At 39.5% G+C, this 15,006-nt stretch overlaps 1 protein-coding gene across 9 annotated transcripts in view; it reads right to left on the reverse strand.

The window, feature by feature from the left end:
• Positions 1 to 15,006, reverse strand: part of Cpeb3 (cytoplasmic polyadenylation element binding protein 3) — a 174,904-nt gene that overhangs the window by 36,708 nt on the left and 123,190 nt on the right. For all 9 annotated transcript variants that reach the window (XM_070021203.1, XM_070021198.1, XM_070021199.1 and 6 more), the window contains one exon: positions 4,985 to 5,103. In XM_070021203.1, coding sequence (XP_069877304.1) covers positions 4,985 to 5,103 — 119 coding nt within the window. The remainder of the gene's footprint in view (positions 1 to 4,984; positions 5,104 to 15,006) is intronic.

Here is a 15,006-nt window from a genome sequence, read left to right on the forward strand (position 1 = left end):
TTGTAAGCAGTAAATATTACAATGTGATCTCTTAAGGGACAAAAATGGCTATTTTGTTCACTACCTTCCATTTAGCACATTTGAAACTACATCTTTTTAGACTTTCCAGGAAAAAGAACATAGCTTCCAAAATCAAGCTCTAAGAAGCTCTGGGCTGACTTGCAAATTCAAAGCAATAAATATGATTTACTATGAACAGGACATACTTTCTTTCATTTTAGAAGAGCAATTACTTCATTAGAGAAATCACTGTGATAGAAGGTGCCAAAATCATGAATTTAGACTAAGAGTTCAAGGAAAAAATCAATTAATCAAGAAAACCAGAAGACTTCCTACCTGGGATATAGCACACATGATGCCATGGCTTCCATGACACACAAAATCAGACTTGATGGGGCTAAAGCAAAATTATAGTTATGTCTTAGGAAGCAGATGAGAATGAAAATAGTCTTAGTAAACATATCACAATCAAGATCCTCTACAACAGCATTTTTCTATTTTTCCTAATTGTTGAGACAGTCTTGCTACTATGTAACCCAGAATAGCCTCAAACTTACATTCCCTTCACTTTGTCCTCTCAATTGCTGAGATTTCAGGTTCTCCCACCAAACTTTTTTCTATTCTATTTCATGCATTTGTGCTCCAACTACCAATATAATGATTCCACCAATGTCACATAAATACACATCTATGTTTATATTGTTGCCTTTCCCAAAAATTTCTGTTGCTCATGCTATACCACTCTAATGGCTAACTTTAAACTGCCTTCATTCTTCATGCCCTAGTTCAAATGACTCAACATTCAGGATGTTTTCTTTTATTACCCTAGGTATATATGGATGCTCTAAGGTCCATAATTAGTATTACATTTTCAAGGTTTTGTCATTTTTCTTAGCTTAACATATATTTGAGCATCCTTTATGTACTAGAGTCTGTGTAGATACTTTGTATATATTTAAACACTTGTTTTGGCTACTTGATTTATATTAGTAACTTTTTGTCTACAGATTTTTGTCATTTCAAAGTCCTGATTCACTGTAGCCAGTACTTTGCCTTGACCTTAGTAGGCCCAGGAAGGCATTTAAAACAGATGCATGGGCTGGGAATGTGGCTTAGTGGTAGAGTGCTCACCTAGCATGCATGAAGCCCTGAATTCGATTCCTCAGTACCACATATACAGAAAAAGGCAGAAGTGATGCTGTGGTTCAAGTGGTAGAATGTAGCCTTGAGCAAAAAGAAGCTCAGAGACAGTGCCCAGGCCCTGAGTTCAAGCCCCAAAACTGGCAAAAATAAATCAATGAAACAGATATGGGGGCTGGAGATAGAAATGTAACAGGTATGATTTACTACAGATGATAGTATAATAAAGGAAGGACCCAGGAAAAAGATGGCATTTGAGAGAATCTTTAAGAAAGGGTAGAAATTTAGCTTTGAGATAGGAGCAGGAATATTTCCATTTGATTAAAATTTCAGAAGGTAGAAAAACATTAGAAAAAAATTGATCTGATTAACTCGGTCACTCAGTGGAAATGAAATTTGATTTTAGGGGAAGGGATATAGGAGAACAAACGGTAGAAAAATCTTCAAGATCATTTTGGAACATGGTGTGTTTCTAAGAAGACATCCAAGAAGAGTCAGTAAGAACTCAATAACAATGTTAAGCACTGGTAGCTTATGCCTGTAATCCCAGCTACTCAGGAGGCTAAGATCTGCGGATCATAGTTCAAAGCCAACCCAGGTAGAAAGTCCCTGTGAGATCTTATTTCCAATTAACCACTCAAAAACCAGAATTGGAGCTGTGGCTGAAAATGGTAGAGTGCTAACCTTGAGAAAATGAGCTCAAAGACAGCTCCCAGGTCCTTAATTCAAGCCCCATGACCAACCAAAAAACAAAACAAAACACAACTTAATAATAAAATGAAGGCACAGGAGACTATGAAAAGTAGAGTGTAAGTTAGCCAAATCAAGACATAAGTGCAAGGAAGAGTAACAACTCAAAAAACTTTCAAATAAGCTCCAAAGGTTGGATATACCTTATTTCCAAGGTCCTCACTTATTCACGGGGAGTTGGAATGTACCAGAATCTGAAGGGAAGTGTGAACAAATGAGGTTTGGTATGGTAGATATAGAGAAAAAAGAGGTTTTAAAAATGGAACCCCAAATTGGATCCAGTTCATTAAAAATGACAGACACCTAGGGACTTTTATGTTTCTTCTCCTAAGTTTTATTCAAACTATTGGTGCTGAAAATTATGCCTGGGTCAAAGAAGTGTGTGTCTGGCAGTCACGATCCAGAATTTGCCAAGCCCCAACAAAACTGCTTTGCTTGAGTTCAGAAAATGGAAATTGCAATAAGGCAGAAGCACAAATAATGAAAGTGGCTATCTCTATAAACATTTCCAAAATAGATAATTACCCTAATTATTTTCAAAAGTTCTCCAAGCTGGTCACTGGTGGCTCAGGCCTGAAATCCTAGGTACTCACGAACCTAAGATCTGAGGATCATGGTTCAAAGCCAGTCCAAGCAGGAAAGTCTGTGAGATGGTTATCTCCAATTAACCACCAGAAAACCAGAGTGGCATTGTGGCTCAAAATGATAGAATGCTAGTCTTGAGCACAAGAGCTCAGGGACAGTACCAGACCCTGAGTTCAAACCCCACAACTGACCACCACCAACAACAAAAAGTCCTTCAAGCAAAGAGGAACACACATGTTTAAAGTAAGAACTTTCTATAGCAATGTGCTACCTCTACCCCACCCGTGTCTGCAGGCCCTGCAGCGTTCTCTCCCTAGCCCAAGAGACTTGTCCAGGTGTGGGCCTGTACTGTAGGACATATTATTCTCTATCTCCTGCACAGTCTGTGACATAAGCCCTGCCTGCTCATCTTTAGTCTCCTTACCTCAATTCAACAGCTTCTTTACTATGGATAAAAGTACCCCAATGTATACACCTCTACTTCTCTGCCTTCTTATATATAAATATATATAAATATATCCATATTTATATATATAAATAAATATATAATGTCCTATAGTGCATGACCAAGCCAACCTCAACCCTTCCTTGATCATCCTACACACACACACACACACACACACACACTCACACACACACAGAGATGTGCCAGTGCCAGAGGCTCTCCAGAGGTTGACTATTTACCTACACACATCCAAATCTGTCAAATTCATTACACATTTTCTAATCTCACACTACTTCAAAGGGACTTAAATAAGTCATTTCATATTCATTAGTTATGCAGATGAGCTGCTACACATTCCTAGTCACTCTTCACATCTCAGTATCATACACACTCCCCATATTTACATAGAGATCAATGTTAACATAGGTTCCTCACTCTTTTCCCTACCTATATGGTGCTGTTGTCCAACATTGTCACTGTTGTTATCAAAATTTGGCAGTGGTTCCGGAATTAGAAAATTACAACGGCACTTTAACACTAGCTAAAATCCCTATTTCTTTTTCTGCATTAATTACTGCTATGACTTAATAACTTCAAATAATTCCTTTGTCTGCTTAACAATGCCTTCTCTGAATACAAGGCCAAGCCCCCACATCACTCTTTCACAATCAGTTGTATCCTCTTCTCAACAGATGTTACTATGTAGCAAAGTGCTAAGTGTGTCCTGAGTGTGACTGACAACACTATTCAGTTCCATTTGTAAAAGTACATGGCCTCTATCAAATGTTTTCTCCTTCATTTTTCTCTCATCTGAGGCCTCTCAACAACCCACAGAAGAATGAGCATTCTTCCCACTTCCCAGCTGAGGAAACTATAATTCAACAAGGATTATATGATTTATACAGAGCCAAGCAAATAAATGATAGGGCCAAGACTCAGCTGAAAATTTTTATATTTAACCCTCTTTCCCCAGAAACATTTCTGAGAATATACCTAGCTCCAAAGCAAACCTCATAGCTCTGATGCAAATTTACAGAGGATGCTGAAGGCCCTATGATGTACAGCTTCAGTCTCTCCTACTCTCCACTTCACTATTTTTACTCTATGTCTCACTCCAAGCACCAAGCCTTGTCACACACTCACCCCACCTTTACCATTGCTAACTTCCTATGGTCAACCAACTCCATTGCTTTGCTTTGAAATTAGTTTTGCTCCACTTATGCCACCATCATCCAACAATTTATGATTTACTCTTTTTTTTTTTTTTTGCCAGTCTTGGGGCTTGAACTTTGGGCCTAGGCACTGTCCCTGAGCTTCTTTCACTCCAGGTGAGCACTGTAACACTTGAATCACAAGTGGAACACCACCTCTGGCTTTTTTGACTAGTTTATTAGAGGTCTGAGTCTTTCCTGCCCAGGCTGGCTTGGAACCACTATCCTCAGATCTCAGCCTCCTGAGTAGCTATGATTACAGGCATGATCCACTAGTACCGGGCTGATTCACTCATTTCTTAACCACAAACTACGTGCAACTACACCTTTGCTTACAGTTTCACATCCATGTTCTCTGTCCTTCTTCCTCTCCCTGCTAAAATGATCCATTTTCGACTGTAAGCTCCTGACCCAGAAAGCTCTATTTGAGTACCTGCACAAAGCCTTACATTCAAAGGCACATAAACATTATAATATTGATTAAAAGCTGTTACACTCCTGTCTTTTGACCTAAACTAATAATAAGAAACCAACTGCCAAAAACAATAAGAGAATATTTTTTAACCTCAATTCAGAGTTTCTTAATAGGAATTAGTTTATCAGGGTTATAAAGTGGAAAAGACAAAAGCACATTGATTTTACCTGTGATCCCCAAATGAACACAAATGACTGGGTGATTTCTTATTAGTTTCCCATCAGCAACAATAGTCCAGTTCTACTACACAGCAAGGTCAACCCAGAAAAAAGAATTCTAGTCACCAGCATTCCCATTATAGGAAAAGGAGAAACACAATGTCAAATTGCACTTAGATTTGTGCTCTGGAAAAGCAGCAGCTGGCTGTACATGACTTACCGGTTTATCCTTGATAGTGGGGCTTGACACACACAGGTATAGCTTCCCATCTTCTTCTAGGCAGGCATCTATCAGAGCTTGCACTGAGCTTTCCTCCTGGAACAGTAGAAAGGCATAGCCTTGGGGAGAACAAAAACAAAAGGGTAGAAGAGAAATGAGTACATTAAAACGATGTGCAAATAAAAAAATCTGTTACTTCATTATGGCAAATTCTTACTAACCTAGGAAGTTCAAGAGGGACAAATGGACTTGCAACCTTGAGTGCCAGGTGCGGTTAAGAGCTCATAGACATTTCCTCAATTAAGGGAACACCAATATAACTTTGTTCAATTCTTTTTTTTTTGGGGGGGGGGTCTGGTCGTGGGGCCTGAACTCTGGGCTTGGGCGCTGTCCCTCAGCTCTTCAGCTCAAGGCTAGCGCTCTACCACTTGAGCCACGGCGCCACTTCCGGCTTTTTTTCCTTTTTGCTTATGTGGTGCTGAGGAATCGAACCCAGGCCTCATGTATGCAAGGCAAGCGCTCTACCACTGAGCCACCTTCCCAGCCCAACTTTGTTCAATTCTTGCAACTACTCAGAGGAGCAATTTCCAAACAAGAGGTATCTTCATGATTAATGACAACAGGTAGATGCAATATGGGCCTAGGCCACAGGTAGCAGCCAGGAAACAAACATCACTTGCCCTCTAAGTTCCACCAGGCAATTTGGTTTCACACATGCTAAGGGGCTGAGTGTTCCAAGTACGGAATGAAAGAAGCCAAACAAAAAATATCATGTCCAGAATAGGCTATGAGAAGCATATCAAGATAAATAATAGTTTAAGGCTGATGGAAACAGACACAGTTTTTTTTAAAAATCATTTTGTTTACAAACAAGATTGTGAGGCCCAGGTTGGCCTCAAACTCATGATCCTCCTGTTTTTAGCCTCTCATATTCTAGAATTATAGGCATGTATCACCATGCCCAGCTGGATAGTGTTTCTTTTTTTTTTGGGGGGGGTAATAAGATTTTCTAAAATTGACTGTGGTGATGGTTGCACAAGTCTGTGAACATACAGAAAAATCATTGAATTAAACATACTAAGTTGGTGAACTGAATGATATGTGAATTATACCTCAACATAGCTTTGCTGGTGTGTTTTTACACATTACTGCAGCTATTATTGTTATTTCTCTAAAGAGATATTTTCTTGATCGAGTACACAATCTAGGATGTAAAGATTGAAGGATTTCCATGGGTTTCCATGGATATATTCAGACTTTATAGATACATATATATGCAGAACTAAAGTTTAAACTCAGGGATTTGCACTTGCTAGAGCAGGAGCTCTACCATTTAAGTGATGCCTCTGGCTCTTTTGCTTTATTTTCAAATAGGGTCTTACTTTTATATCTGAGTCAGCCTAGATTTCAATCCTCCTATTATGCTTACTGTATAGCTGCAATGACAGGTATGTACCACTATGCCAAGTTGTTTTATTGGTTGAGATAAGGTCTCATGAACTTTGTGCCTGGGGCTGGCCTTGAACCATGAACCTCCCAATCTCCAACTCTTGATCAACTAGAACTATAAGTGACATTACTGCATGGCTGTAATACAATATTTTAAATCAACATGTAATAATTATACATGTTTATGAGTGTGATAATTTGAAATGCATGCAATATATAATGATAAAACCCTGGTACTTAAGCATATACCATTTCCTCTTTTTTTGTGTGTGCTAGTCCTAGGGCTTGAACTCAAGATCTAGGTGCTGTCTCTGAGTTTTTTCCTCAAGGTTAGTGCTGTACCACTTGAGCCACAGCTCCACTTTTGGCTTTTTGGTGGTTAATTAGAGATAAGAGTATGGGGGAAAGGGGTGGAACGTAGTTGTGGAGATGGAAGGGATGGTAGAGGAAAAACAAAGGAGGAGGCAACAATGCTTGATAAGAAATGTACTCATTACCTTGCTCATGTGATTGTAAACCCTCTGTACAGTATTTTCACAATAAAAAACTTATTTTTTTTCTAAAAGAGTATCACAGACTTTCCTACCTGGGCTGGCTTTGAATCTCAATCCCAGATCTCAGCCTCCTGAGTAAGTAGGATTATAGGCATGAGCCACTGGCATCTGACTCCTCTTTTTCTTTTTCTTTTTGCTCATTCTTTCATTTACAGCTGGTGGTTTACTCGAACCATATCTCCAGTTCCAGCTTTTTGCTAGTTAGTTGGAGATAGGAGCTGGCTTCAAACTGCACAGAGATTCCTAGATCTCAGCCTCCTGAATAGTTACGATTATAGGCATGAGCCACTAGCATCTATCAGTGCTTTATGCTGGAAAGCTTCAAACTCTTTTCTTTTAGTTCTTTATCATAGACAGAGCACAAGTCTAGCATAAAAGAGGTCTTGGATTCAATCCTCAGAAAAAATAAAATAAAATATATAAGTAATTACTGTGAATTTTAGTCACCCTACTAGAACAGCCAATTTTGTTCAGTTCAATTTAATAAAATGTATTAAGTAATAGTTACAAGTGGGACACAATCTATGAATTATGGGAAAATTGACATGAATCAGACCAAGTTCCTGCTATCAAGAATTAATGTAGCATAATAAACAAATATTTAGACAATCACAAAACAGGGCAAGAAATGGGGACAAGAAGTATCACAGGAACCCAAAAGAGCAAGGGCTCTGAGTTGGGAGAATCAGCAAAGACTTCAGAGAGAGTAACAGATGTTCATGAGGCCAACACTGGCATTCTTGAATGACAGCTGAGCAAAGACCCATCATGAGCCAGTCTAAACCGGAGCACATAATATTCAATCTCTTTACAATACTGATAGCTTGGCTAAATATCTCATCTGTCATCTCAATTTCAAGTCCTGCTACTGACCTCAAAAGAAATCATTACGAATACTGTTCTTCTCTGGTGCACTTTAAATGTAGAGAAGAATAAGAAGCCATGAATAAAGAAGATTCTCACACATCAAATCAAGGTGTTTAACAGATAATCAAATAGCTAAGACACAAAGTTCTCTGGAGTTCTGACCACATAATATCCTGTCATATAACAATAACAATTCTTTTGTAGCCATCTCAAGAATGGCTATTCCTTTTAGCCTTTTCTCCAACTCTCTTCATCCATTATATAGAGCGTACAACCGAGCACAGCAGGAAAGACTAGCTACTGCCCAACACACCAGAGCAGCCACTACAACCAGTAGAAGCCACTGAGCTGAATGGGTGGCTTGGGAGCTTCAAGAAAGAGAATGTCATTGGGCATCAGTGGCTCATGCCTGTAATCCTAGCTACTCAGGAGGCTGAGGCCTGAGGATTGCAGTTTGAAGCCATCCCCGCAGAAAAGTGAGACTCTGGAGACTCTTCAATAAACCACTCAAAAACTGGTGGTGGCACTGTGGCTCATATGGTAGAGTGCTAGCTTTGAGCATAAAGATGCTCAGGGTCAATGCCCAAGCCCTGAGTTCAAGCCCTACAACCCAAAGCAATAGATGAGCGCCGGTGGCTCACACCTTTAATCCTAGCTACTCAGGAGGCTGAGATCTGAGGATTGCAGTTCAAAGTCACCCCGGACAGGAAATTCCATGATATTCTCATCTCTAATAAACCACTCAGAAAACCGGAAGTGGTACTGTGGCTTAAGTGGTAGAGCACTGGCCTTGAGCTGAATTGCTGAGGGATAGCATCCTGGCCTAGAGTTCAAGCCCCATGACCGACCAAAAAAGAGAGAGAGAGAGAGAGAGAGAGAGACAGACAGACAGACAGACAGACAGAATGTCTAATTGTCAGGACTGAGAGCTATTTTCATGCCGTGTTTCCAGAACAGATCAAAGGAGTTAGCAGGTGTTTAGGTAGAAAAAAGAAAACCTTAACTGAAAACATAAAAAGGGTAATATACTATTGCTTCATACCCCTTCTCCTTTGAAAACAGTATCAAACAAACTATCACTACGTCATAGAAAATCTATTAGAAATGTAGGGTTTCATTTAATATGAGAACATTGATCCTACTTGCCAAACAGAATATGGGAGAACAGTTACAAATGTAAATATCACAAAAGGAAGGTTTCAGAAGGTCCCCGTAAGCTGCCTGCCTGAGCAGGTTAAATTCTGACACGGGTCTTTCATGAAGGTGCTATGAATCATACTGGATATCTTGACCATAGCGAGGAGCCTGTCTACTTATACATTGTACACAAGCACCTTGTAAAGGCCTAGAATTAAAGTGCTAGGGTATACTCAAGTAATCTAGGCTTTCTCTAGCCCCTTGCTTCTGGAAGACCTACAAGCTGACAGTATGCTTCTTCTACATTACTGCCTACCCTCTGTCATCAAACCCAATTTTGAGCTGAGCTTGGTCAGCAGAAGGAAGAAAGGTTGGCTCTCCATAGCAACTGAATAGTTACCAAAAAAGTGTGAATACTTTCACTTAGCCCTGCATGTCTACATTAGAGGCAGATGGATTAAAAACAACTGGGAGTTATAAATAGAAGTCTCACAAACAGGTTCCTGGGTTCAAATCCCAGCACTGGTTAATATGAGGTAGAACTTAAATAAATGATTTACTAAGTGGTCCATTCCACATGGTAGGATGAAAAGCATTCTCTGGATGAGAAGTGAGGAAGTTTGGATTTGGATACTAGTCCTAACATGCAGTAGCTGTCTGGTTATGACACCTAATCAGTAACATTTATTGAGAATTTACTGTATACCAAGCATGGATCTTAAATCCTTGTATATATTACTTTGTTTCATCTTCACATACAGCCTATGAAGGAAGTATGATGTTAAGTTCTGTTTTACAGTTCCAGAAATTGCACAGAGCAATTAAGTGTCTTATTTAGTATGTCATCAGTACTGAATATAATTTTACTGTTTTAGCTGTGTGTCAGTGGCTCACATCTGGAATTCTAGCAACTCAAGAGGCTGAGATCTGAGGATTTAGGTAGGAAGCCAGGCTAGGCAAGAAAGTCTGTGGGACTCTATCTCTAATTAGCCACCAAAAAGGCAGAAAGTACAGGTGTGGCTCAAGTGGGAGAGCACCAGTCTTGAGCAAAAAAGTTGAGGGAGTGACAAGGCCCTAAATTCAAGCCCCAGTACCTAAGAATTGTCCTAGTATCGTCCAATCACTAAGTATTTGTCCTAGTACCTTACTGAGATGTAGAATGTAAGTTAGTGTGTAGAAGTGCTTTGTAAACAAGGGTGTCATGAAACCGCTGAGTTTTTGTTTACTGCATTTTTCTATTATGTATGTGTACCTCAGTTCCACTTCCAGCTTTGTGGTGGTTAATTAGAGATAAGAGTTTCAAGACCTTTCCTGCAGTAGCTGGATTCAAATCAGGATCCTCAGATTTCAGCCTTCTGAGTAGCTAGGATTAAAGGCATGAGCCACCAGTGTCTAGCCTGGAAACTCCTTATTAAAGTTACTTGACATCTTCTATTATTTTAGATGACAGAAAAAAAATGATTTGGCCCAAAACTTATCAACTTCTTCCATTTTCTCTTGTACTCAGACAGTAAAAGATGAGAGCATTAAAAAAAAAAATGCTTCCAGTATTAGAAACAGTGGCTTGCGGAGTGCAGGCGGTACTCAGAGATATAGTAAACTATGTGGAACCCTCAGTGCAGAACCAATCTATGACGGGAGGTGTGTGCTTTGGGGAAAACAGGACAAATTCTCAGTCACTGCCACCATCAATGACCCTGGCTTACAAGCAGAATGGATAGCAGGAAATTCCTTGCTTTCTCAAAAGTGCCAAATAGGTTGGAGGAGGAAGAGTGACCAGCGAGGGATTTTTAGACAAGCATAGATTGACCAATGCAATTTTCTTGGAACAGGAAGGTCACAGAAGTGATCTAATTAGGATAATTCCATTTTATTTGGCTAGTTTTTTTTGGAAAGGTAAGTTTAATTAAAAGGTTTCTTTCTTTTAGTAACTGAAAACACATTAACAGTAACAACCTCTAAAATGTTCTTGGCTATCTTTCAAAAACAACGCTTCCTGAACTCTTAAATACATAATTTTGTGAGTTAGAATTTGAATCCTAGTATAAATAGCAATCACCACCAAATTTACTACAACTACCATGTACTCAGTGTTCAAAATGTTCTGGGTACTTTTCAATACACATATTACATCTGTTACTTTATTTCATCCTCACAGCATCTCTATGAAGTAAATACAGTTGTTATTAATACTATTTTAGAGATGAGGAAATTCAGGGTCTAAGAAGTTAAAGGGACTTTTCAGATTAAAACCTGAGATTCAAGTTCAGGATTAAAATTTGGGCCATATCCCAGAGTCTCTCACCCTTATCCATTAATTTATACTTTCAGCCTAAAAACAGCAAGATAAAAACTTCAATGTCACTAACAAATAAAGACTTGCCTTATTTATAAGAACAGTCATAAAATGTCACTGTGAATGTGACCATTTTGACAGTATTTTAGTAGCGGTAAGTTATCCACACTTTAATCCTACAATTTAAGTCATATGCAGATTGAATTTTTCTAAAGTCCACAAAAACTATATTCAGATGAGTTGGAATGATGAATTTCAAGATAACAGGGGCAGGTTTAGGTTTTTTAGGTCAGTCAATTTTTTTATGTTGAGCCAAGTTGCTTGTTGGTATCAATGTATTTTTTAGTTATACATTTAAAATAAGTGCTCTTCCAGGGAATTGGAAGTTTTGAGGACTTTTCCTGCCATGACCTATGTCCTCTGTACTCCTTCTCTTAGTAAGATGCTTGGAACTGAAGAACGTGGCACAAATCTGGAGTTGGAGGATCAAGATGCGGAAGCCAACTAGGCCTTCTTCCCCCATCAAGGTGCAGCTTGACAGAAAGTCTTAAATTCTAGAGTTCTAACACAGGTGTGTGTGTGTGTGTGTGTGTGTGTGTGTGTGTGTGTGTGCGTGCGTGCATGCGTGCGTGCGTGTGTGTGTGTGTGTGTGTGTGTGTGTGTTGATACTGCAGCTTCAACTCAGGGCCTCGCCTCTCACTCTTCCTTGGCTTTTTTACTTAATACTGGCACTCTACCACTTGAGCCACAACTCCACTTCCAGCTTGGAGATGAGTCTCACAGACTTTTCTGCACCGGCTGGTTTCAAAGCAAGATCCTCAGATATCAGCCTTCTGAATAGTTAGGATTCAGACATGAGCCACCACCAGTGCCTGGCTACACTTTACTCTTAAATGGGTCACTGAGAAAAATAACTGAGAAAATAAATGTGGTAAATTGAACGATCTGAAAAGCAAGGGTTTATGGGTATTTATTATATTACTCTTATAACTATTTTTTGACTGTTTCAAATTTTTCAACATGAACAATTGTGGAAAAGAAAGAAAATTAAAAGTACAATATTTAGCCGGGCGCTGGTGGCTCACGCCTGTAATCCTAGCTACTCAGGAGGCTGAGATCTGAGGATCGCGGTTCAAAGCCAGCCCGGGCAGGAAAGACCGTGAGACTCCTATCTCCAATAAACCACCAGAAAACCGGAAGTGGCGCTGTAGCTCAAGTGGTAGAGCCCTCGCCTTGAGCTGAAGAGCTGAGGGACAGTGCCCAGGCCCAGAGTTCAAGCCCCACGACCGACCAAAAAAAAAATAAAAAAATAAAAAAAAAATAAAAAATAAAAGTACAATATTTTTCTAGAAAAGAGGGTAATATACTCTCCCATTGTATAAAAAGATGTGCAGGTTCTGGCTTTGCTTTTACTTGCAGTGGTGGGTCATTTTTAAAAGACCCAACAGTTCTTAAAATCAATGAATGCTATTAGTGATTTCTATGTTTCAGGTAACAGCTGCAAATGGAAAATAATTTCAGGTTGTTGGGCTGCATCCCAGCTGCACTCATAAAATGGTTGCTCAATCAGAAATAGCTGGCTTCCCATCGAGACCAATGGCAGAAGGAAAAGTTGATGGCTTGAACAGGCAGAGAGCTCTCTCCTCACAGAAAATCCAGCCTCCTTAATTACCAATGACCTTCCTAGAGAGACTGAAGGGCACCTTCCAGCTAGAGCTGCCTTAGTTCAGACTGTTTTTTTTTTTTTTTTGGCCCAAGCAGTCTGTTGCAAACATTCTCTCTGACCTTGGTTTTCAGGTCAGAGGACTTACCTGGTTTGCCTAAGGAGATCTGACTTTGGATTCAGCTCAAGAGAACCAAATATATCTGGGAGGGACAAGGCATAATACTATGCCCTAAGTTACAAAGATGAATAAGCCAAAAGAACCCTGCCTTGGATAATCTGTTTGTCAATGACTACTTACATAAAAGTGCTAGGTTGAGGGTATGTTCTACAGAACACGGGTAAGGAACAAATGGAGGAGATTTATCCAAACATCAAGGAAAGCAATAGAACAAAGGTGATATCTAATCTGTGGGATGATTACTTTTCCAGGAAGTAAAGGCATTCTGAATTCAGGAAAGAGAACAGATACTGACATGGAAAGACCAAAGGGGTTGGCTCTCTGGAGAGCTAAGCAGAATTTGTGGTTTAGAGCATAGCACTTGAGGGAAATTAATCCACTTATCAATCTATCTGCTGCCAGATAAACACAATGGCCTATGAACTAGATCTCTGGTTTATCTTCCTCTTGGATGAGAACATCTGAACCCTCATATACCCTAGATGCTGCAGGGGAAATTGACAGGAGCAAATCCTTGTGCTCAGTAAGCTTATATGATAGTTCAAGATGGTCATGAAGCATAAGTACACAGAGGACTTTAACCTAGGAACAATGTATGAAAGCTCCTGAGTTATTTTTAAAAGTGTATTTCTAAAAGTTGAATGTCAAAGAAAGAAGAACAATTACTTTTGGTGAAGAAGCCATAGATAGAGAATGAAGAAAAATGAGGTGGTGACCCTGGGGCCAGATTTTAATGTTATGCTCAGGCAAAAACACAACCTGGAAGGAGATTCCAAGAGAAGAAATTATTCCAAGTTAAAATGTACAAATGGCTCTGAAAATAGATACTGTCCAAGTCCATGGATTCCTAAACATTCCCTTTGGTGCCACAACCAAACATGACTTTGACTATATTTACTACACAGAGGCAAGACAAACATTTTGGTTCTAGCTTGTTTTATGTTTTCTATTATGTTAATAACTGCTTCTTTGTGGGCTTGTCATCAGTAGGGAGGAGTGGTGGTATTTGAGAATGAATAGCAACAACAAAAAAGTTTGCTGAGCAGAACCACTTCAGAAATGAAAACTGGCAATCCCCTTCCTGTGTACTCAGTAAAGCCCTGCAGTCCAGGGCAGTGACCTGGACATTTGGCCTTAAAATCTGCTCTGTTTACATAATCACACATTCCCTATATAAAGAGGTCCTTGTGAAGTCTGCCAATCTGTCAGTTCTAGTCACAGTCAGTTCTAACAAGCACCTGACCAAGGAAAACAGACTAGACCAGGGGGTGTAGAAGGGAACTGGTCAGACCAGTTGGACAATTTTATTATTACTAAGCATTATATTTTCATGGGAAGAGGCAAGGATTAGCATTATTTAACCCTTAGTAACCCCAAATTCTGAGTTGGTACTTACATGCACTGTCTCATGTAATCCTCTTAACAACGTAATACTAATAGTCCTAATACTGCTACTAGTATCTACTGAGGTGAGTAAACTGAGGCTCAGAGATTAAATCACTTATTCAGTATCACTTAGACAGTACTGTTGGTACCAAGTCCAAATCCAGAAACCTAGTCTATTCCACTACTTGTTGCATTTTTCACAATATTTCAGACAACTAGTGAGTTCTACTTTACCCCAGTAAATGTTCCCATACAGATGGATGGGACTTTAGCCCAGCCCTACACTGAGTTCTGACAAGTAATTGCTTCTTTTCTCTGGACTTGAATACTCCAGTTCTTGGATGTTGCCTCCAATGTATTACCTCTGTGCCACAGTTTCCCCTCTAACACTAAGGCCCTTCTATTTGAAAGACAATCCAGATCTGTGCTCAGCTTTCAAGAACTTTTACCAGATCCTGCCAGCCAACTTCCTATTACCTTTTTTTTTTT

This window comes from Dipodomys merriami, unplaced genomic scaffold (assembly GCF_024711535.1).
Source record: "Dipodomys merriami isolate MVZ:Mamm:240054 unplaced genomic scaffold, mDipMer1.0.p SCAF_14, whole genome shotgun sequence".
Lineage (NCBI taxonomy): Eukaryota > Metazoa > Chordata > Mammalia > Rodentia > Heteromyidae > Dipodomys > Dipodomys merriami.